We start from the raw sequence: 24,249 nt of genomic DNA on the forward strand, positions 1-24,249 counted from the left end.
TGTGAGAGAGAGAAACGTGTGTTGACACCGAACAAAACTTTCACAAATAAGAGCAGACAAAAAAAAAGTTGAAAATTAAAAAAAATAGGGGGGGGTAAAATAAAATATAAAATAAAAATAAATCGGATCAGTGCATTAGCACATTAAATTTGCTGTGTGTGCTCTTCATCATGCCCAAGTGAAGCAAATGAGCAATTTCCCATTAACAAGCATGGGGCCTGATGTCTTCAACTAGACCACATTAGGGACGAGAGGACTTCGGTTGGGTGGTTATTAGACAAGTTTGTGTGGATGATTATGCTTGTTTGGAATAAAAATAGTTTTATGAAACTAAAGAACATTAGGATGTTAGTTATTTTCATACACACAGAAAACCACAACGTCCTCCACAAAATAACATAATTAAATCAGTGATTTTAGTTTATTTATTAATGTTTATTTTTGGATTGGTACGTGCATTCTGACTGCAGTGAGTATGTGCCATTCATCTGTGCAGTGCTGTATAGTGCGTCCAAACCACAGTGAGTCATACAGCGCTGAATGAGACTTGAAGAGCAATGAATGTGACATGTTTGAGTGAAAGGGAAGGAGAAAGTGTGGTAGACAGTGAAAGGGAACAGAGAAGGACAACAGGAGGAGAAAAAGGGAGGATCGACTCTCTTGAGATGGTCTGTAATGTATTTCCTGTTGCCCAACGCTCCCTGTAACCTCCCCAAAGTGGCATTAACAAACACTGTCGATGACCACAAATTAGCAAAAAAAGCTAAATTATCTGCCAATGGGGTAAGAAAAATAATTGTGTTTCAGTCTGAATTAAGATTATTTTTTCTTACCCCATTGGCAGATACTATTGTTTTTTTAAGCAACAATTCGCTTAATTTTGATTTATTTACCCAGAAAACAAGACATAATATTCATGGCATTTTACTCATCTAGTAAATGCATCTTGATTTAAGAATTTTTAGATACTGGACTAGAAACAAGATAAAAATACAAAGTAAGAAAAGTATTTTTTTTCAGTGTACTTAAGATGGACCGTGAGGGTATTTTCTTCTTCAAACAAACTTAGTTGCATTATTTTCCTCTTATCACTGTAAAGCTGCCTAAATGTGACTTATATTTACATTTATTCATTTAGCTGACGCTTTTATCCAAAGCGACTTACAATTGATGTATTTCAGAGCTTGCACGCCTCTGCACCAACTAGGGGTTAAGTGTCTTGCTCAGGGACACATTGGTGTCTCACAGTGGATTTGAACCCGGGTCTCTCACACCAAAGGCATAGGTCTTATCCACTGCACCATCACCACCCCAAGACTTGGCTGACTTGACTTTTAGAACAAATAACAGGAAAATATCAAAGTTGCTAAATATACAGTAACTAAATATCTAACTAAATAACTAATATACTGGAACATCTGTGTTGGTGTGCATTTGATAAAACCTAAAAAGTTGGGTTATATGTATTGGTTTTGTCTATAAGATGTTGTTGTTCATCTGTCAGACCAGTAAGTGGAGCTGTAATCAGGGAGATGGTTGGGACACAGTCAAATATCATCATGTGTCAAAAAGAGAGGACGTGCACCGGGTAAACGAAGAATAGGATGCAAAAAGTGGCTTTCTTTTCTTTTCTCCTCTGATGAACCACATAACCAGCTGTTCATCCTTGAAACTCTGAATAGTTTGAAGTATTAGATGGTATACACTGAAAAACATTGAAAAATATTATTTTTATTGTAATTTCCCTGATTTGTGTCTTTTGTGTTCTGTTTGGTTTAGCACAATAGTTGTCTGATCAAACTGATGGGGACAAAGCAAGACTTCGGTTTCGGAGTTATCCCGACCTGAAACTGTACAAGAAACCTTTATATTAACAGCCCAAATCTATCACCCAACAAGGACACAGTCTCCCAAAGCTAGAAATCATGAAGCCGAGGTGCTCAGGTTTGGAGAACTGTCAGGGAAGGCTACCGCTAATGCCGCCTGAGAAATTGGAGCATCGGTGTGGCCGAAGGGAATCACCAAGAACTGAAAACTCCCCATCTCTTCTAGCGTCTGCAGGGGTTTGCTTTAGGTTGGGATCATGTGGAGAGTACTGTGATGCTGTGCTGCGGTCGAGGGGTGCGGGGGCATGCGTGATGAAGCAGAGGCATGTGAGAGGGAACATGGGGCTCGGGTGGGATTGGGGGAAGGGACAGGGGATTTATACTCACCAGACAGCTGTTGGACCCCCGGCTGGTCGTGTGTGCTTAACAATTGCGCCTGAATCGACTCTACCACCCGCTTAAAGCGCCGACTTGGACCTACAATAAAGTGTAACAGGTCACATGTAAAAAGAAAAGAGGCATTTTCTTGTTGAAACTAGAAGTTGGGGAGGGGGTTCCTTAAGACGGATTAGTTGACTACTCATTCAAGTCATGGTTGGATCATAGTAAAAGAAGAAATACATCCACAGACAGACAAATCTAAATTAGGACCGTAAGCCCTAGAAGCCTTTTAGGAATCTGACAGGAATATATTGTAAAACTACTAGTTTTCTTGTGGTCCTTCTTATCTCAGCTAGGTGGACAACGTCATGGGCCACACACTGGAAGAAAATAAAGGAGAATGATGTATTAGCCAATACTTCTACAACCTATTTTTAGGTGTTCAATTTATCTTAGTTGTTATTACAACTTCTGCAATATACTGATGTTATATGTGGTGTGTGTAAGAGGCTATTTTGCGCAATCTGAGAATTAAATTGAAATGTTTCTGAAGGTGCTGTCACATTGGCCCTCTTCACACCTGGTATTAAGATGAGTTTTGGTCGAAGAGGAAGACACATTCCCGTTTGCACTGGGGGTTTTAATCTGTCTCTTTTGTCCACTTTCAACCACTTCTGTCCTAATTTCTTCGAGGGGAGGGTCTATGGGCGGGTAAATGTATGTGTTTTTTCAGATCTTTCAATCTAATGGACAAAACAAACTCAAGCTATTTATATATGAAGACAAAAGGAGACGACAAAAAAAATATATACGGAGAGCATTAGCTTTCGTTTCTGCTCTGATAGTCCACAGCGAATGCTGTGAGTGTGTTATAAATCAGGAATGGTGAGAGAACAGTGTGTTTGGTACATTTTTCGTCTTCAAACCAAACTTGGGTCTTCAGTCGACAAAGTTTAAATCCCGTCTGGCTAGCGCTTCCCATAATGCTTACACATGAGGTTAGTAGGTGGAGATAAGACGGTCTGTTGTTAGCCTGGTTAAAACCAGACCCTTCTCAGTCGTAACTGAGTTAGGGTCTGGGGAAGGTTCATTGACAGCTCACTTCCAAAGGGGCGTCACCAATGGACGTCGCTCAAATGCCTCTGGGCGCAATTGCATAGACCTCAAAACCAATCAGATCGATCATCATCTTGTAAAGCCCGCCTCAACGTTTGTGATTGGTGCCTCGATTTGGAAAGATTGGAAATGAGCTTGAATGGGCTCTACGCCAGACTAACTTGCAGAGCAAATCTAAATTTGCCAGAAGTTCGTCTGGGTTTTCCCAGGCTAGCCTTTTGTGGCTGTTCGAACGCATCTGACCACATGAGCGTTTACACTATGAAATTTGCATTTGCGGTCATGCATTTTGACCAGATTGCATTTTCGACTACCTCTGGAAGTAGTCAAAAGTGGACAAGCTCAAAATGTTCCAGACCCCATTTACACCTGTGTTTAGCTTCATCTAATTTAGCCAAGACTAAGTGTACACTGTCAGAACCACTAACCATGCGTATGCACCAATTTGTGTGTGAAATCATACAAACGTTTTCACAAACAAATCATAATTGATCTATAACTTGTCATACTGTAATGTACTCTAAATGAGGGAACAACTGAAACCACACATGCGAAAATCACATTCTCTAAGGGGCCTCATAAATGTGTTATCTCAATTACATTATATATATGCATAATTTGTTTGCTGAGCTTAATATATGGCCCTTACATGGAGATGGTTTAGGTTTTGTTTTATGCAAATGACTGACACTTATTGAGAATACTCCAAATACATTCCCATTAGAACAAGTTTAAGAACACATTGTTGTGGATTAGTCAGATGTTCTCCAGTGTGCATAAATACAAATAGTCTGCTAATTATTATTAGTGAATGAGACCTAATGTCATTAAACTACGCTGTAAGATTCTTTACAAGAAAATATTATTTACTAGACTGGGTAAAGCCAGCCTGATCTGCTGGAGATTTGATTTCGCCCTGCAGCTTTTATCCTGCTTCCGTTACAATTTTGCAGGAACCAATCACAAACCGGCTTATCCACCTGGCGCTCTATTGGCGGGTTTAATCCAATCCAATTCCTTTTAACCTCTCGACGACGCTAAATGGCTTCTTTTTGATTTAGCAAATAAATCGCTCAAGTGGGTGTAAATACCACTCACTTTCATGTTTTTTTTCCCCCATCCTGCAAAAAACGCTCGATGCCATTGCTGCTTTTGCAAACCGCTGATCAACGCTCCAAACGAACACGTTTCCTGCCTGGAGTTTTCACTGCAAAATACGTCACCCGGATCGTTAGTCTGATTGGTTGAAGGACTATCCAATTGCGTACAGAGTCATTTGAACTATGCCCGTTGATCACGCCTCTTGTGCAGTAGAAAATACAGAGCAGACTGTGACCAATGTTCAATCTTAAAAGATTGAGCTTGGTCTGATGATAGCCAGACTAACTATTTACCTCTTTGTACTTCAGAACTTCACATTAAATTCAATGTGTTACTTGCCGTTTCTTTGTAATTATAACATTTGCTAGCAATTTCTAAGTGAATTTTATTTTCAAAGTAATCCCGAAATTTTTTCGGAGTAGTTTCACGATCCTACCTGATGGCTGTTATCACTCTGTTATCACTCTATTCCCCCGTGGCATATTTCTTCTTCTTGCATAGTAACAATGTATTGGTGAATATAAATGTTATATATATATATATATTAATAACTTTTTTAATGAATCGTTTTGAATCTACAGTATTTGGCAACAAAGGCTTTTCGGTCAAAATTATTGCTAAATATGACCGAAAAAATACCCTAAATAAGCTATTTCGAGATATCAATATCGAGATACATACAGATCGTCAAAAGGCAGAACAATATCAATAAATATATTTTTTCTAGCTTTTATCATCCAACCATGCTGCCAAATGGACCCAATCTGTGCTCTACCAGGGATTGTTTTCCTTGTAAAAATAGTGTTGAAGGTTATTCTGACATATTGAATGTGATTACCCCAAATAAGATTCAAAAAGGTAAAAATAATTTAAAAATAAAAGTAAAAATAAGCTTTTCCCCACAGCTATTTTGGTGTTTTTAAGGGCTTGATGATTGGTGATGTTGATTGCATTTGCTGTGTTTACCTGAGAGCAGAGTAAAGGTGACTGAATAGATGCCGTTCTCCTTGGTGGTCACGGTGCTCTCGGTGTATGTGATGTCAACCTGGAACTTAACAGGCTTTTGGAAGACGGTGGGACCAGCTGTAGATTTGTACTCGGCCCGAAAACTCGTCTGCGAGATGACGCTGTGACTGAGGCTGGGTATCTGAGGGAGGAGAAAGGTAAAGCTCGATTACCTCTTCCATATTTGAAAGCACCTGCGAGGAAACCCTATGGAAACTTGTGGCTATTTATAACTTTCGTGTAGCCGAATGTGAGGAAAACATCACTAACCACGACAAGCAAGTTTTTAAACAGACATTTAAACCACTTGCCGGTCTAAATGACACACTAAACTCCTTTCCCTTTTCCACAAATCTCTCGAGGCACAACATCTATATGCTAATGATTCATGCCCAGCGTTGATTTTCCATTGACCTCTAATGAAAGAGGCCACCACAGGGAAGGATGGAAACATCACACACTAGCATTTTACAGAAATGAAACACAAATCAGAAAGGTGTTTGCAAACGTAAAAAACACAAGCTTCCGGCCAAGCCTATCAAAACTGCTGCGACAAGGAAAATCTTTCGATCTGATAGAGAGAACGTAGAAGCATATATTCAAATATTCATAGCTGTCGTTCAAAACATTGGAATGAAACGGGATTGGAGGCATGCAAAACTCATTTCTTACCGAGAGAAAGGCGTGGACGATGTCGGCTTTTATAGAGCTTAGTGGCTTGTCCTTAATAACCACAAAGATCTGTTCTTCTTTCTCTAGGTTGATGAAGTTCCCAAACCAAGATTTTTTGGCAAGTCTGCAGGGCGAGAGAAATACTAAACATGAACTTTTTATGAAGTCTTCAGGGGATACAAGATCAGTCCATATCAGAGCTCAGAATAAGACAGATCCTATGGCGGTTATGCAAAATAAATTGATATTGAATAATTTATAAAAGGGACTCGAGAATGGCACACAGCAGAGCATCTACCATGAATTAACATGATGGACTTTGCATGAGGTTATATTGATGGCTGTGAGAAAAATTTAATGAAGTCGTACAAAAATCCATAAAATGCTCTCGCCGCACAGCTAAAAAAAATGCTTGTAAATATTCACCCTGGTTGATGTTTAGCTCCTAAAATGCATTTTAGGAAGTGAATTTTTAGAAAAGCCAAAATATGAATGCATCATTTGTTGTGATATAAATTAAAGAAGACTTGCAAAATTGGCTCACGTATTTAGTGGCGTACAAATGTACATATGTACATTTAGTAGCGCCCTTTGAGTTTTATTTGGCTACAATAAAAATAGCTTGGAATATTTATCTTTGATTTAATGAATGGAATATGTATTGTTAACCCTTAACACCCATTAACTGTTGCAATTCATAAAAGATTTTGCACAGGTTTAAATATCTTTGGAATGTTGCTATGTTTCTATCACTAAAAATGTAACTAACTGTGAACAAAAATATACTTAATTGTAAATCTGTACGAATGTATATTTATATATTTGAATAAAATGCCATATATATATATATATATATATATATATATATATATATACATATATATATATACACATATATATATATATATATAATGTATATAACATTGGAGGCATTATATTTATTAAAAGTGACATTTATTATGCTACAAAAGCTTTTTTTTTTCAAATAAATGCTGTTCTTTTAACCTCTCTGTTCCTCAAAGATTTCTAAAAAAATTAAGGAATATCAGTTTACACAAAAATATGCTTGAATTTGTTTTAAACATTGATAATATTAAGAAATGTTAATTGATATTTTGTCTCGGTGACCATGCTGACTTAGCAATGCTAGGAAATTTAAATAAATAAATTCTAAAAATATGTCTGCATATTTCTATGATAAATTTCAGAGTATAAGCTGCCATTATATGCATTTGTAACCCATATTTAGAGAAAGTATTGATAAGCAACTGTTGCAATTTTGCTGCAGTAGTGCTCTGAGAATTAAACCATCTCTGTTGATGGAAAATCAACCAAAACCCCTGGTGTTTAAACTAGCAGCTGTAATTTGGTCTTGTTTGAGCATATAAAGGAATAACTGTCTGTCTAAACATTATTCTAGCTCTAAAAAGCTTCAGTCCGCCAGTGCTGTGTATCAACAAAGCACAGTCGCTCACAACTTAGGTTCCAGAAACTGATTTATGACAGAGGATGACAAAAGAAAGCAGAGAGTGCCGCGGCTTATCCTGCTGGCACGGAGAGCGAGAGAGAGGCGGATAAGTTATGGAAGACAAAATAGAAAACAAAAGAGGATGAGGCATCACTCCGTGTGGGGGAGAGAGTTTGCGACTGCTGTCTGCTGTGCGCTGAGACCCTCGGTGGGAGAAAGATATGACTGAGCTTCCATTAGAGAGGAAAAAACACTAAATGGTTTAACAGAGGCAAACATTACTCACAATGATTTCTGAAGTGCTAAGGGGGTTTTACATCAACACTGTTGTTGGGTAAGTATTGTTCAAGGTCTACAATTCGTCTTTTTCAGAGGAGGTTTCTTGGCGGCTGTATTTTGAGGTGTTTCCAGCACAAAACTGACTTAATGGTAAGCTGTTAAAGCACTATTGCACGTTCATGGAAACCAAATGTCCATATATATATATATATATATATATATATATATATATATACAGTATCTCACAAATGTGAGTACACCCCTTACAATTTTGTAAATATTTTATTATATCTTTATATATATTATATATTGGACAACACTGAAGTAATGACACTTTGCTACAATGTAAAGTAGTGAGTGTACAGCTTGTATAACAGTGTACATTTGTAGCTCCCCAGTGCCGCCAGCACTCATGCATCCCCAGACCATGACACTCCCATCACCATGCTTGACTGTAGGCACACTTGTCTTTGTACCCCGCCACACACGCTTGACACCATCTGAACCAAATAAGTTTATCTTGGTCTCATCAGACCACAGGACATGGTTCCAGTAAATCATGTCTTTAGTCTGATTGTCTTCAGCAAACTGTTTGCAGGCTATTTTGTGCATATGATGCTGGGCACGTGTACTCAACTTCTTTGGTCAACCATGGCGAGGCCTTTTCTGAGTGGAACCTGTCCTGTTAAGCGCTCTATGGCCTCGGCCACCTTTGCTGCAGCTCAGTTTCAGGGTTTTGGCAATCTTCTTACAGCCTAGGCCATCTTTATATAGAGCAACAAATCTTTTTTTCAGATCCTTAGAGAGTTCTTTGCCATGAGGTGCAATGTTGAACTTCCAGTGACCAGTATTAGAGAAAGTGAGAGCAAACTTAACACACCTGCTCCCCATTCACACCTGAGACCTTGAAACACTAACGAGTCACATGACACCGGGGAGGGAAAATGGCTAACTGGGCCCAATTTGGACATTTTCACTTAGGGGTGTACTCACTTTTGTTGCCAGTGGTTTAGACATTAATGGCTGTGTGTTGAGTTATTTTGAGGGGACAGCAAATTTAGGTAACGCTTCATTTTACAGTCCTGTTCCCCATGTACATACTATGTACTTATTATAGTAATTACAATAACTGGGTAATAACTAGGTACTAACCCTGAACCTACCCCTAAACCTAACCTTAACCCATGTACTTACCTTAGATTACCCAGTACTTTCTTAGGTAAGTACACTGTAAGTACACGCAAGTTAATGCACTGTAAAATTAAGCGTTATTACCCAGTAGTTTCTTAGGTAAGTACACTGTAAGTACACACAAGTTAACGTACTGTAAAATGAAGCGTTTCCCAAATTTACACTGTTATACACGCTGTACACTCACTACTTTACATTGTAGTAAAGAGTCCAGCACTCTGTAAAGTCTCCTCCAGCACATCTCAAAGATGTTCAATGAATTTAAAGAAGAGCTCAGAAGAGCCGATTCATGTGTGAAAATGATTATTCATGCTCCTCCCAACCATTCTTTCACAATTTGAGCTTGATGAATCTTGACATTGTCATCCTGGAATATGGCCATGATTAGTCTTCCTGCACGGTTGTTTAAGAAATGAAAAGCTACACACTCCATCAGTTAGTGTTAGAAGAACTGATGCCAAACATATAACATGCTAGAAACATTATAATTACTGCAATAATGTTCCAATACTAGAATTTTAAGCATTTGCCCATTTAAATCCAAACAGTGACTTTTTTTTTTTGGCCAGGCAGTGTATAAACAATTCAATTAATAGCTTTGTATTCAATAGCTTGATAAAAAGGCAAAAGAGGTCAAAGGAAAATCCATGACGATATAAAAATATGTATACTCACTCTGGGGAAGACTCTGGCGTGAGGCTGGACATTTCCTCTTGAGTGGGAACTGTTCAGAATAAAGCAAATATGTTTTTGTCATTCATTAAGGTTGTATGACTTTCAAATAGTTCTTTAACTAATTCAACATCTCACTATGTAGGACATACATAATTAGAGCCTATAGTTGCATGCAAAGGAGTATTTATCAAAGGTTACTCATTCAGCTTGGGCTTAAAGGTGCAATTGTGTAATATTTCTGAGGATCTATTGACAGAAATGCAATATAAGATCCATAACTATGTTTTCAGTGGTGTACAAAGACCTTGCATAATGAACCGATATGTTTTTATAACCTTAGAATGAGACATTTATATCTCCATAACTGCGGGCACCCCCTTCTATAGAGGTCGACATATTGTGTCGTCATGTTTCTACCGTAGACGACAGCGAACACACAGTGCTACAGAGTGTGTTTCCTCACTACCTTGAAAAAGAAGATTTCAGTGGTGTATAAAGACCTTACTTAATGAACCGTTATATTTGTATTACCTTAGAATGAGCATACGCCGACATGTTTCTAGAGTAGCCCTAAACGGACAAACGCGTTTCGTTACTATGTTGTTCTTCGTGCAAGGAAGCGAGCTTAGTTCAGCGAATAAAACACTGACACAATGATGAACAAGTAACAATAATATTCGCAATAACATATAGTTTTACTGAATAATTAAGTAAACATAATTTCTTAATTTATCCTTGTAAAGAAACCTCATTGTTGAACTGGCTGTCTCAGACGATGACATATTTTCCTGTCGGCCACCGTAAATTTTGGTGGTTGCAATTCGTAACCTCACCACTAGATGCCGCTAAAAATCACACACTGCACCTTTAAAAGTTATGCCAACAATAAAACTGGATGATTAATGGGTCACATGCAGTACAAGGTATTTAGAAATGCAAACTGATGCTACTTAAACAAAGTGAGGTGGTAACCATGGAAGCAGGCTTATTATTAGTTTTACAGTCAGTATATGTAAATGAGACAATTTAGCTACAACAACCATTAAACAAATCCAGTCAATCTGGAGGAGGTAAGAGTTTTATTTTAGGTCTATAATGACCCGTGACCCTACACAGGACATGTGGTTTGGAGAATGGATGGATGGATGGATGAATTGTAGATTGTTGACTATATCCACCAATTTCTCACGATACCTTGCAGTTTCCTGCGGTGAAAGCGTGGCGAGCCCAGGAAGCTGTTCCTGATGGAGTTGAGGCGAGTCTTCCAGGGCATTCCCCCGATGGAGGGGCTGGGGGGTGGCGTAGGGGTCGGCGTTCCCGCTGGGCTTTCCTTAGGCGTGTGCACGGGCGTTCCTTTGGGGGTAGGGATAGGGCTGCCCCTTGGAGAGGGGTGGGGGGTCACCTGTATGGTAGGGATAGATTTGGTGGTGTGGTCAGAGCCGGACACAGGGTGAAAGTGGTGTAGACGGATGGGGGAAAGAGGGACAACAGGCCTAAAAGGGACTGAGAGCGTAGGGGGAGTGATGGAGGCGGGGGTCGCCCGTCGCACCAGTGGGGTGCCCGGAAAACAGGGAGCTTGAGGCTGACACGGAGTCGAAGGTTCTGACTTGGCTGTCAAAATGGGTTCAGGCTCGGTTTCAGGTAAAGGGTTTGATCGGGCGGACTGTAAGGGTTTGTCTTTGGGTTTGGCTGGAAGAGTTTGGGTCTTTGGGTAGGGCAAGAGAAACTCAGATATAGAGTTTGGTGTTAGGGAGTTAGAAGTTGGGGGTTTTGCCCCGCTTTGTTCTGAGTTTGGTTTTAGGGAGTTAGACGTTGCAGGTTTTCCCCCACTTTGTTCTGAGTTTGGTTTTTGGAAGTTAGACATTGGGGGTTTTGCCCCGCTTTGTTCTGAGTTTGGTTTTAGGGAGTTAGAAGTTGGGGATTTTGCCCCGCTCTGATTGGAGTTTGGTTTTAGGAAGTCAGTGATACTAGAACTGGGGGACAAGAGCAGCTCAGTGGACTTAGGCGGGACACAGAACTTTCGGACGGGCTTTAGGGGAAGTCGAGAACCAGAGCAGAACACATCGAGAAATTAAGGCACGAGTCACAAAGCAGCAGGGGTAAAACACACACAAAGGGAAGGAATCATTTAGGGAGAAAAAGGATCCGTGGAGATGCAGAAGAAACAAAAGAATCATGCAGTTAGCCAAGACCGGTGAGCCAAAGATGCAACAAGACCATTGTGAAGAGCAAATCAAGAGTCTCTTCAGGCACACAAAAGAGAGATGCCAATGGGAAAATAAAAAGGGATTAAACAGCTAATTTTCTTCCGTGAAATGAGCAACTTGGACATCAAACATGAAATCATGTATGAGAGGTGTGTACAACGTAATTTGCAGTATCTGGGTGAACGACATATAAAACATTCATAATAAAGAAAAGGAAAAATCTTAAAAATCCAGTTTAAAACATGTGCCAAGTTCTTATAGAAATGTTCTCATTAAGTTAGATTCATATGGTTTCGAAAAACTTTTATATCATTTTCAACAAAGGTTTACATTTACTAACCCCCAAAATTACATGTGGTGTAGCCATTAAGCAAAAAGTAATAATATATATCCATACAAATGTGCAAATACATGTGAGAGTACAGATAATAATCATTACTTTAAAATATATTTTTTTTTTCAGTGTAAAAAGTGTTTGTGACCTCAACACACAGTCATAAGAGATTACTGGCGACCTTTCTATGATATAATTTCCTGTTGTAGGTTTCAGCATGTTGGTTGCACCACATGACTTTGATTTGGTGGACAAAAGTTTTTTCACTGCTAATAAGCACTAAAGCAGTTTTGTTAAAATATTATTAGATTATATAATAATCTTATAATATAATAATCGTATAATTAATATAATATAATATAATATAATATAATATAATATAATATAATATAATATAATATAATATAATATAATATAATATAATATAATATATATAAAAAAAAATCTTTTCATTATTATATCAGGACAGTTGTATTACCCTGCCATTTTGACTTTGTCCAAAAAATCACAGAGATTCATCATAGTAGTATTTAAGTCACTGTATTTATGAATTACATTTCAATGTATTTTTAAATTAATTAATATATAGGACAAAGTCATGTCATTGACCAATATGAATTTGAACTCAGAATCATCTGCTAACAAACTAACGTCAATGAAAATGCAAGGCCGGACTGCGTCCACATTCTGAATCATTTATAAACCATTAAAGCACCTGAGCATCTGAATATGAATCTCTCAAATCTCAAAACACAAAAGCTGAAGAAATATTTCAAGAACTTTCGTCTCTTCACCATTGGAATCCAGCAAAGTAATCAAAGCAAACTAATTCACAAGCAGTACATTAACCTAATTTATGTCAGACATGAAAATAATGTCTTTAAAATCCTCACTTTTCATGTGAAACAGGTTTAGAGTGAACTTCTAAATCAATTTCCACTTGGAAACTGTTCTATACGTTGCTGAGCTTTAGGGCAAGGCCTCTGTAATCTGTGAGCTGTCTTAAACAAGTCAACTGGAAAAGTTTAGCAAAGAGCTTCTGTGCTAATCAGAGGAATGGGATTTTCTACAGCCTTCCCTGAGCTGGATTTCCAGGAGATAGGATGAAAGAATATATCTCCATGAAACAAAAACTGCTTTCTTCTACGACTCACTCTTGCGTTCTTCCCTTTCTTGTTTACTTTGTTTGCTAGTGGCCAGTATGCTATTTCCGGGTTACGACCAGTTAGTTTTCTTCACTTTCCAGTCATTTGTGATTGCTGGATAAGGACTTAAAAATAAATAAATAAATGACATCCTAATAAAGAACACTAAATTGTCACCAAAACACTCACCTACTAACATCCTAAACATCCTTTGCTTATTACTATCATCTGCCATATATGTATAGTCCAAATTTAAAATGTCACAGCTAAGAATATAATCCAAATTAGTTTTTTATAGAAATCAATACAACGCCACCACTCACAGTCGTGTATTATGTGCAGTGTGACGGAGTGTGTGATGGTTGCCATGGGGGTGACTGAGCAGGTGCGTGCTGATTGGTGGACAGACAGGAGCAGGTGTGCTTGGGGAGGAGCTTACTCACCCGTGGGCTGCTGAGAGGACTGGTGGAGAGACCAGAGGACGCCCCGCTGATGGACCGGGACCTGTGTGGACACACACCAGAAAACACAACGGTGAGATGCTGCTTACAGCGAGGAGGGACAGGAAGTGAGAACAGGGCTGATGTCCACACTCTATTATAAAGGGGGGACATTTACCTCATTACCAGATATTTGCAAGTCTAACAGTTTACTATAACTTTTTTTTAAACATTCATGAAGTATCATATGACACTGAAGACTGGAGTAATGATGCTGAAAATTCATCTTTGATCACAAGAATACATTATTTACAATATATTTAAATAGAAACAGCTATTTTAAATTGTAATAATTTTGTTTTATTATTCGCTGACTTTAGCTAGCTTCTTTGCACGAAGAACAACATAGTGACGAAACGCGTTTGTCCATTTAGGGCTACTGTAGAAACATGGTGGTGCAAAATGGCTATTTCAACGTAAGTGGAACCGGGGTGTATATAGATAGAAACGGCTCATTCTAAGGTATAAAAACATAACGGTTCATTATTTAAGGTCTTTATACACCTCTGAAACCATAGTTATGTATATTATATTTCATTTGAGGACCTCCTCATTATAAACAAAGCATTTAGCTCCAAAAACGCTTGTATTGATATTGCAGGATTTGTGATGTCACACGGGCAAACACATTTGCATATGACTGCCCCCAGAGCAAGACATTGACGAATACATCATCACATCATAGGCCCCGCCCACTGGCGTTCAATCCCTTAATGGCTGATATCTGCTACACTGGATGTGAGTGTCGCTTCAAAAGCAAATAGAAGCCATTTTAATCAATGATGCTGTCTACACTGAATACAGCATACAGACAGCGTTCAGTTCCTGACATTCTCCACGCGCTCAAGTCTGTCGATAACAGGACAAGTGGAAGAGTGGAAGAAAACATCTCGATTGCATCTCTGTACAGACTTCAGAAAGATACCAGAGTCAGAAACAAGTGGACGGTTTATTTCTAATGGCATCTCGGGTCGCATCTGATGATTATATGTTTGTTCGGATCATTTGACTGCAGATTGTTTTGTTATCAAGGCAGAGTGTAATGGAAAGAAACTTCTGTTAGCTGCATCACAAACCATGAGCAAACAATTTCATAAAGCTCTGTCTGTAAATGTTTTATATGGATAATGTGTTCAAAACACTTACTCGCGTGAAATAGCGAGTGGGCTGATACTGTTTCCTATGCAATGACATTAGCCAATCATAACAGTGGCTGTTTACTGACAAGCCTTACATGAGTAGTTCACTTCGGAATTAAAATTTCCTGATAATTTACTCACCCCCACATCATCCAAGATATTCATGTCTTTCTTTCTTCAGTCGAAAAGAAATTAAGGTTTTTGAGGAAAACATTCCAGGATTTTTCTCCATATAGTGGACTTCAATGGGGTCCAACGGTTTAAAGGTCCAAATTTCAGTTTTAATGCAGCTTCAAAGGCTCTAACCACAAATGCTCATCTTGCATGTCCACAGCTTCACGCATTACTTAATCACGTTGGAAAGGTCAGGCTGATGTACCTGATGTCGGCGGAAAATGTAGGATAGGGTAAAAACTCCACTTCATTTTCTCATCCAACCTTAAAATCGACCGACATCGTTGTTTTACATTTAAATTTTTTTGGTAAATGGCGTTTGACTTAGTCTTTGCATGTTAACTTTGTAAACACTAGATCTGTACTTCCGTGTGACGCGTGACCTTTCGTAATGTATGGCGCATCGCAGAGCTAGTGCAAGACGAGCATTTGTGGTAAAAGTATATAACAAATTTTTTTTTGAAAATGACCGATGGGTTTGGCTAGATAAGACTCTTACTCCTCTAGTCAGGGATCGTGTAAAGCCTTTGAAGCTGCTCTGAAACTGCAATTTAGACCTTTAACATGTTGATAACCGCTGAAGTCCACTATATGGAGAAAATCCTGGAATATTTTCCTCAAAAACCTTAATTTCTTTTTGACTGAAGAAAGAAAGACATGAACATCTTGGATGACGTGGGGGTGAGTAAATTATCAGGAAATATTAATTTTGAAGTGAACTACTCCTTTAAAGGAGCATTGCGGAATTTCTGAAATTTCTAACCGTTACTGACACCAGTGGCCGTTAGAGAAACTGCAGCCAGTCTCATGCTCGTTCTTGGTGCGCACGCTCTCACGCTCGTTGGCCGCACTAGATAAGGCTCTTTTTTCTTTTTTTAACTTACGAGGAGTTTCCGTGGGTGTCTGGATTGTGCTGGAGGCTGGTCGCTTCTTTCCGTCCGCAGAGTCCATTTGAAACACTACTGCTAGCGATTGCCGCTGCCGTACGGATGTAAGCCCAAGTAGACGAGAACGCGCATGACGTCACATTTTGTGAATTTTCGCGCCAATTCGGACCCCGACTCCTCCACACACAACTGAGCCTACAGACTGATAGAGGCAACCGTGGTGGACAGCCAAGATGTCATTCATTCTATTACAATATGGTTGGCTCATAAATGTACAAATGCAAACTCTATCTTAAAGATTTTTTAAAGTAAAAACCTACATATAGCCCCTTTAAAGGAGCCGCTCTTTAAATCATTCTAGACAAAGGGTTATTTTCATATGATCTATGAAAATAATATTTTTTTCAATTTTATATAAAAAAGTATATGTACTTTTTTTCAAAGTACATATACAATAATATAGAACATATACAATAATAATTAAAAAATGCATGTAATGGCCCATTTAGAGGAAAAGATCACCAAAAACAAAATATTACTTTCGGTTGAACTTTCCCTTTTAGACAAATGATAACATAGGAGTTTATATTTAAAACACTAGTCTAGGCTGAAAGCCTCTGAGTGAAATCTCTCTCTCTTGTGTGGGTGTTTAGAGGAAGTGATGGCTATGAATCCAGCAGATGCTAAAGATATAAGTTATAAAGGGGTGAGTGGAGACATCCGGCACGTGACGTATTGATATACGCAGAACAGCGTATGAAACTAATAAAATGTGAAACCTATATTTAGATGTGAAGGGCATTATGTGGTAACTAATCGCCTGGTAGTCAGAGCATTCAACTCTTTGTTTACAGATAAATCATCACTACAAGACATAAAATGAGCTCCAGGAACACAACTAAAGGATTATTTAAATGAATCAGTCAATCATTTTTGGAAGCAGTTTGTTTATATTAATCCAATTTGCTCAAATAGATTAGGATATTAACTGAGTACGGTTAACATGACATGATTTTTAACCGCAAAATCAACCACATCAAAACTCACATCTCCTTCTCATGAACTTTCCATTTAAAAAAAAAAACTCACTCCTTCCTTCACATATGCTTCAACACACAGATCCAGCTTTTAAAAATAACATTTCAAAGTCTCTTTTTTTTGACACACACTGATCTCATGCCTTTTTAAAGTCAATAAACAACACAAAAACACAAATGATGCAACAGAGAGTCTGTTTCTGAGGTCACTTCTAGTTTAAAAGGCACTGTTTTTAGGAGGTAGTAAATTATGATCTATGGAAGCTTTTTTCGCCATGAAAAAAAAAACAATTTCAAAGAAAATTGTGATTTTTTTTATACATTGCAATTGCAAATTATAAAGCCAGAATTGCGGAATATAAACTGATTTTTTTCTCGCAATTCTGACTTATTTTCTCAGAAAAGAGAATTGTGGAAATAAACTTGCAATTGCAAGGAAAAACGTCAGAATTGTAAGATAAAAGATCCCAATTAACTTTTTTATTTTTTATTCCGTGGCGGAATCAATCTTCCATATGATAGAGAAAGTTAGAGAAAAAATTTTTAATGTCAAAAAGACTCCCAAGATCTACACTAAAGATGAGTTGTCTATAACTAATGTAATGTAACGTTATCTAAAATCATTGCTAAAAACTCTAAATATATGCTTGATTTACTCTGTTCACTCTTGTAGTCAAGACTAAATGACACATTTAGTCCCGGTTCACTTAGTATCACCAGGAATTCCTCCATCACACACACAAATGACGATCTGTTGCAAGGAGCCGGCGTTTCCGACGCTTGTATCGAACTTTAATGGGCAACATCGAGACTATTACGAGAAGAAACAGGTTTGCTTGAACATTCTGGCCTTTTTAGAGTCGCATCTTGTGACATCACGTCCTGTTTTTAATTTGTTTAGATGGTTCGAGTTCCTTTACAGGGTTCTCAGTCCGCTTATTTTGGTATTTTGTCATTTTCAAACACCTTCCCCTGAACATCTCAAGCTTGACGAATGAATAAAAATTCACTGAAAAAATGCAAAAGAACAGTTTTCATTTTACGATACAATTCTAAAACCAGATGCCACTGGAATGGGTGTAATGAGGTCATGGGACAAATGTAATTTGACAAAAAAATCCAGCAGTCCTTTGTACTATTTCCCATTATTATTATAATTTTTTAAATAAAGAGTATTCAGAGTATATGCAGTAAGCAGCAGAACAGAGCTAGTCTCTTCTTTCTTTAGGGATGCGGCTGAAACACAATCATTGTGAAATCCTCAGGTGGCGTATGTGTCAGTCTCGGGTCATCATCTGTCAATTCCCCATTTCAATCCCGCATCAGAAACCTCTGACCATTTGAGTGGGAATGAAAAGAGTTTAATGAAATTGGGTTTTGAAATGAATTGGAGGAACGAGACCTACTTTGTTATTATACAGCGGAAGGTGAGGGTTCAGAGTTTACGTGGAATAATGGCAGTGAGGAAAAAGACAGCGGAGGCTAAAATAAATAGAGGTGGAGTTCATTTTTGGTCTGGCTGCGGGATGATGGTTCAAGATAGATGGCACAACATTGGATATACCGAACGTCTATATATATGTATATATATATATATGTGTGTGTGTGTGTGTGTGTGTGTATATATATAAATATAAATATGTGTTTATATATATAAACACAAACACATATACACTGTAAGCTACTTCATTTCATGATATACATTCTGTGAAATTGTGAAAAGTCTGTGAGAATTCCTGGATGGACCTTGACAGAGTTTCAATCCGCATACTGTATGTCATAAATAAAATATATTCTGCCCCATTTACAATTTAAATGGATTTAAGTTCATTTATAAGGTAAATGCAAAGCAGGTGCTAGGCTTTAACATTGTATAACATGCTACAAATAATACAAAAATAAAATCTTATTTTATTTGAATTCAGCTTTATTTCAGTTTCTAAAACACACACACACACACACACACACACACACACACACACACACACACACACACACACACACACACACACACACACACACACACACACACACACACGTACACACATGCGCGCGTGTGTGTGTGTGTGTGTGTGCGTGTGTGAAACACTGTATGCCTGTGCGTGTGTGTGTGTGTGTGTGTGTGTGTGTGAGTGTGTGAGTGTGTGTGTGTGTGTGTGTGTGTGTGTGTGTGTGTGTGAGTAACACTGTATGTGTGTGTGTGTGTGTAACACTGTATGCGTGTGTGTGTGTAACACTGTATGCGTGTGTGTGTGTAACACTGTGTGTGTGTGTGTGTGTGTGTGTGTGTGTGTGTGTGTGTGTGTGTGTGTGTGTGTGTGTGTGTGTGTGTGTGTGTGTGTGTGTGTGTGTGTGTGTGTGTGTTTTAGAAACTGGAATAAAGCTGAATTCAAATAAAATATAAATAGTAGATGAAAAACTTAAATTGAATACATTAAAACAATATTTGAATTAACTAAAATTAATAAAACAACTAAAAATAAATGAAATAGAAATAGAAAAAATTAGAAAAAACAAATATTTGACAAACATTGACAAAAGCACATACAATTTGTAAAATGAAAATGAGAGCTAATTCAAAATATGAATAAATACTATAATAGTATATGAACAATACTAAAATAACACTGTGTAAGATCATAAAACCTGTTTCATATAGTATAACATCTGATAATAGTGTAGAGGTGCACTGCAAAACAATGATCTGATTTTGAATTGTTTTAGTTAAAATATCTAAAAATCCTTAAAATAAACTTGCAAAGCTGCATGATATATTAAAGCTCAGAATGTTTTTGTCTTACTACATTGGGAGTTTTTTTCACTTTTTTCAGTAGTTTATACTTAAAGTAAAAAATTCTTGATCCTTACGGAGATTCACTCTTTCTGCGAAAGTACTCTAATAGCAACACAGTTTGTCCTAATACAGAAGAATTGCCGCACTTCACGCAAAAAAACAAACAAAAAAACTTTACCATCACAACACATTACACTCTTTTTTATATATTTAGTAGAAGTATGCTAATTGTCATTAAGAAGTTCTTTTGTTCGAACTCCAAACTCGCAGATCGCAACACAAACCAACCCTACAGTGTGTCGAAATCATTTTTACCAAATCATTTTTTGTGCATATTATCATTGCAGACAGAAGCCAGGAAGCTCTAATGCAGCGCAGGGTCAGTAATGGGTCTTGTAGGAAAGCAAGAAAAACATCTCTGCATCTTTGATGACTAAAGCTCTGTGAACTATCTGAAGGGCAGAGGGTCAGCTAGTACCTTTCCTCTTTGCTCTGGGGTTTGCGTTTGGCATCCGAGATATCCAAGCTTTTACTGAACACGTTCTTACTGCAGCGGGAGACAAAGTGAGCAACAGTGAGTCTCTGAACAAAACAACAAAGAACTGAACTAACCGGCTATGAAGAATAAAAGACAGGGAAGGGATTCGCTTTTTTTTTTTTTCAATGTTGTTGGTTACGAAAGTTATTTTTCTCATTCGGTTTCATTTCAGATAGCTTTTTGGAATGATTTCCAAGCCTAAAATTTGAAGCGTCACAGAAAAAAGGGAGTTTAAAAAGGTAGAGTCGAGAAAAAAGGAGTGAAATCCAGGATGAAGGTGAATGACAAGAATAATTTCTCAATCCTCTGACAGTATTTGCCTCACATTGGCGTTTCTCAAACCGAACGCAATGACAAATAGCCAGAGGGGTCATCAAAAATTCCTGAAGTGTGATTTAGTTGAGAATCTCACTGGAAAACACGGCCTGCACTCGGTGCGTCATCAAATGCGCAACAAAACCACAAAAAAAAGATATTTTGTTTTGAGTATTGAGTGAGACCCAATAAACCCAGAGGCGGAAAACACTGAATTATTCGCCAAATTTAGGATATGTAGAAATAAAGCTGTAGTCTTGCTCACAGACTCTAATTAAGACATCAAATGCTTCAAATGGTACAGTACAGGCTTTATATATATATTAAATATGTATTTAAATTAATGTTCTGGTTCACTCAAAGCTCCTACTGACACTGTAGTCTCTCTTTTTTTTTATCATTTTAACAGCAAAAGATTGTGAAAAGACTATAAAATACTAGTGTAAAAAAAACTGTTAGCTGGTTAAAGGGTTAGTTCACCCTAAAATGAAAACGTAGTCATAATTTCCTCACCCTGGTGTTGTTCTGATGCGGTATGCCTCATGCTGGTCTCTATCACTGCCATTATATGGACGAGCACGAGACGGATATTTTTTAATCCGGATCCAAATCCAGATTCAAAAGCTGTGCATTTACTGAATACATCCAACTGACTGCACTCTATCTTATCTATCCTGTTTTTGTTCTTTTTTATTACTCTTTTAATACATTTTAAATCAATTTCTAATCAATGTCTTGTTCTGTGCTTTTAGTGTCATTCTTATTGCTTATGCACTTGTTGTGATTATTTTATGATTCTTTTTTAAAATCCTTTTTATAGCATTTTGAATTGAATGTGAATTTTTTATGTGCTACATAAATAAACTTGCCTTTAAAAATGTTGCGGTCCGAAAAAGAAAGAAGGGCATACGGCATTAGAACAACACCAGGGTGAGTCTTAATTTTCATTTTAGGGTGAACCTTAAAGGAACACGCCGACTTTTTGGGACTTTAGCTTATTCACCGTATCCCCCAGAGTTAGATGAGTCCATACACACCCTTTTCATCTCTGTGCGTGCTGTAACTGACGTTAGGGTGGCCATTTCCATAACACCAAAAAGGAGGACACAGACATCCCAACCTGCAATAAGTCATTTCACGGCTATATATTTTGGTGATCAGTTTTTGGTGTTAAAAAGGGTGTTTACATGCACTTCGTGAGGCACATTTGCACACACATGCAAGGTCTCTCGCTCTCTCTCTCTATGTCGTGCGGGCGCTACACGGTTTGGAGCTCGCAAGCTCTAGATTCCGGGAGATTTGAACTAATTTACGGCCACCAGGGAGCCGCTATCAATATGCTGGATTTTTAAAGGTTACTTTTTTTTTTAAACATTTCAGTGCAACTCCAAAAAGGAGGAAAAATTAGTGTCCTGCTTGAGGCTGCGCCGGACGCCGGACAGGGGGCTTAAAATCCGCACTGTCCGGACAAAATCCGGATGTATGGCCACCCTATCTGCCACCCACACACCGCTAGCCTAGCTTAGCACAAAGACTGGAAGTAAATGGCTCCAGCTAGCATACTGCTCCCAATAAGTGACAAAATAACACCAACATTTTCCTATTTACATGTTGTGATTTGTATAGTCACAGTGTGTACAAATAACAAGGTCATATGAGACACAGCCATCTTTTAACCGTATACATACTGGGAACTATATTCTCTATGTATCTATATATAACTATATGGGGATACGGTGAATAAGCTGAAGTCCCAAAAAGTCGGCATGTTCCTTTAAACAGTGAGATCTAATGGGACTGTTAAATGTACAGTTTTTGAAAATGAAAAAGAGCATCTTACAATTTACAGTGAGGAAAACGTAAATTGACAAGAATTCTCAGTGTGACGCCTCACAATTGATGGTTTTTCACTCAAATAATTGTTTCTTCTTAGTTTTTTCTCCTCAGTTATGTACATTCATGTTTTATGTTACAATATGTTGTTAAATGTAATGTAAATGTAACTTTCCATGACATGCTGTTGATTAACAAATCATAATTTCGACTCATCCCTTAGTTTTTGAACAAAAATAAATGTTTTACGTGCATTGGAAGTCATCACGTAAAGTAGCATCTATAGAGAAGGACGGATGTAGAGTATAATATAAGTATATGTGTGTTTTCTGCACCTCTGTCCGTGCTGTGTCATGTCGATGGCTCTTCGTGCCGGTACAGGTGAACCTCCATCCGTAACGCTCAACACCTCCATCGACTTCCTCTCCGGCCTCCTCTTCCCGTGTCTGTTCAGCATGGGTGAGTCTACGCGCTTCCGTGGTGGATCTGCACACACACACACGCACACACACACGCACACACATGCACGCACGCACACACGCACACACACACACACAAACACACACACACACAGAAACCCAGCAGTTCACACCAATGGCAGTGTTCATATTTAAAATAAAGAGGGGGTCTGTAAAGCTGCTCTCGGCAGCGCTTGTGATTGTGTAATCATCACCAGCGTCTGCTACAATTAATGCACTTGTTAAAGGGATAGTTCACCCAAAAATTAAAATTAGCCCATGATTTACTCACCCTGAATCCATGCTAGGTGTATATGACATTCTTCTTTCAGACGAATACAATCGGAGTTATATTAAAAAATTTCCTGGCTCTTCAAAGCTTTATAATGGAAGTGAATAGGTATATTTTTTTGGAAGTCCATCAAAGCGCATCCATCCATAATAAAAGTGCTCCACACTGCTCTGGCAGGTTAATAAAGGTCGTCTGAAGCGATGCGTTCGTGTAAGAAAAATATCCATATTTAAAACTTTATCAACTAAAATAACTAGCTTCCGGCAGACGGCCAACGCAAGTCTTTTAGTCAAAGTCAAATCCCTTTCATTGACCCGCATTTGCAAAAGTAAGTAAATAAATATATATATATATATATATAAAATTTTTGATTTCATGTATTCATTTCCTATTCAAACAAACTCCTGTCCTTCAGCCATCTCCTCCCTTCCTCTTTCGTCCTCATCCTTTTCACCAAAAAATGTGTTTTAGGTGGACAGATCAATACAGTACAAAGAACATCAAAAAATACACTGATTTCAGACCGGAGGACCGCGTCACACAAATTCACAAATCATGAATAACGACATGAGATTTTATTTGCATGTCAACGACACCGCACTGCAGGACTATAGCTGAACGAAATCTGAATATCAAACCGCAAACTATCTTTTAATACCGCTGAGATCTGAATGCTCGTTTCTTACCGACATCATTGCGAGGAGGGAGGTTCTGGTCTTCTTGGCTGGGGTATCTCTCCTTACGATCCAACAGAAGGAAATAGATCATCTTCTCCTGATTCTCACTGATAAAACAGAAGACGGGAAATAGCCATGTATCAAATGTGAAAATAAGCACATTAGAAAATCAAATAAAATATTTTCTACCTTCTTAAAACAAATA

General features: G+C 38.0%; 1 protein-coding gene across 12 annotated transcripts in view; it reads right to left on the minus strand.

The window, feature by feature from the left end:
* brsk2a (BR serine/threonine kinase 2a) overlaps nt 1-24,249 on the minus strand; it is a 237,867-nt gene that overhangs the window by 14,832 nt on the left and 198,786 nt on the right. For 4 of the 12 annotated variants that reach the window (XM_077211323.1, XM_077211319.1, XM_077211318.1 and 1 more), the window contains exons 11-19: nt 24,054-24,151; nt 22,953-23,103; nt 20,410-20,478; nt 13,844-13,904; nt 10,909-11,743; nt 9,715-9,763; nt 6,102-6,225; nt 5,391-5,571; nt 2,214-2,303 (exon numbers count right to left, since the gene is read on the minus strand). In XM_077211323.1, the coding sequence (XP_077067438.1) occupies nt 2,214-2,303; nt 5,391-5,571; nt 6,102-6,225; nt 9,715-9,763; nt 10,909-11,743; nt 13,844-13,904; nt 20,410-20,478; nt 22,953-23,103; nt 24,054-24,151 (1,658 nt within the window). Of the gene's footprint in view, nt 1-1,749; nt 2,109-2,213; nt 2,304-5,390; nt 5,572-6,101; nt 6,226-9,714; nt 9,764-10,908; nt 11,744-13,843; nt 13,905-20,409; nt 20,479-22,952; nt 23,104-24,053; nt 24,152-24,249 lie in introns of those variants that run through there. The other 8 variants (XM_077211329.1, XM_077211328.1, XM_077211327.1 and 5 more) reach the window with 4 other exon arrangements.

Source organism: Siphateles boraxobius, unplaced genomic scaffold (assembly GCF_051911475.1).
Source record: "Siphateles boraxobius isolate OS27281-9 unplaced genomic scaffold, OSU_SipBor_1 65, whole genome shotgun sequence".
NCBI classification, from domain to species: Eukaryota; Metazoa; Chordata; class Actinopteri; order Cypriniformes; family Leuciscidae; genus Siphateles; species Siphateles boraxobius.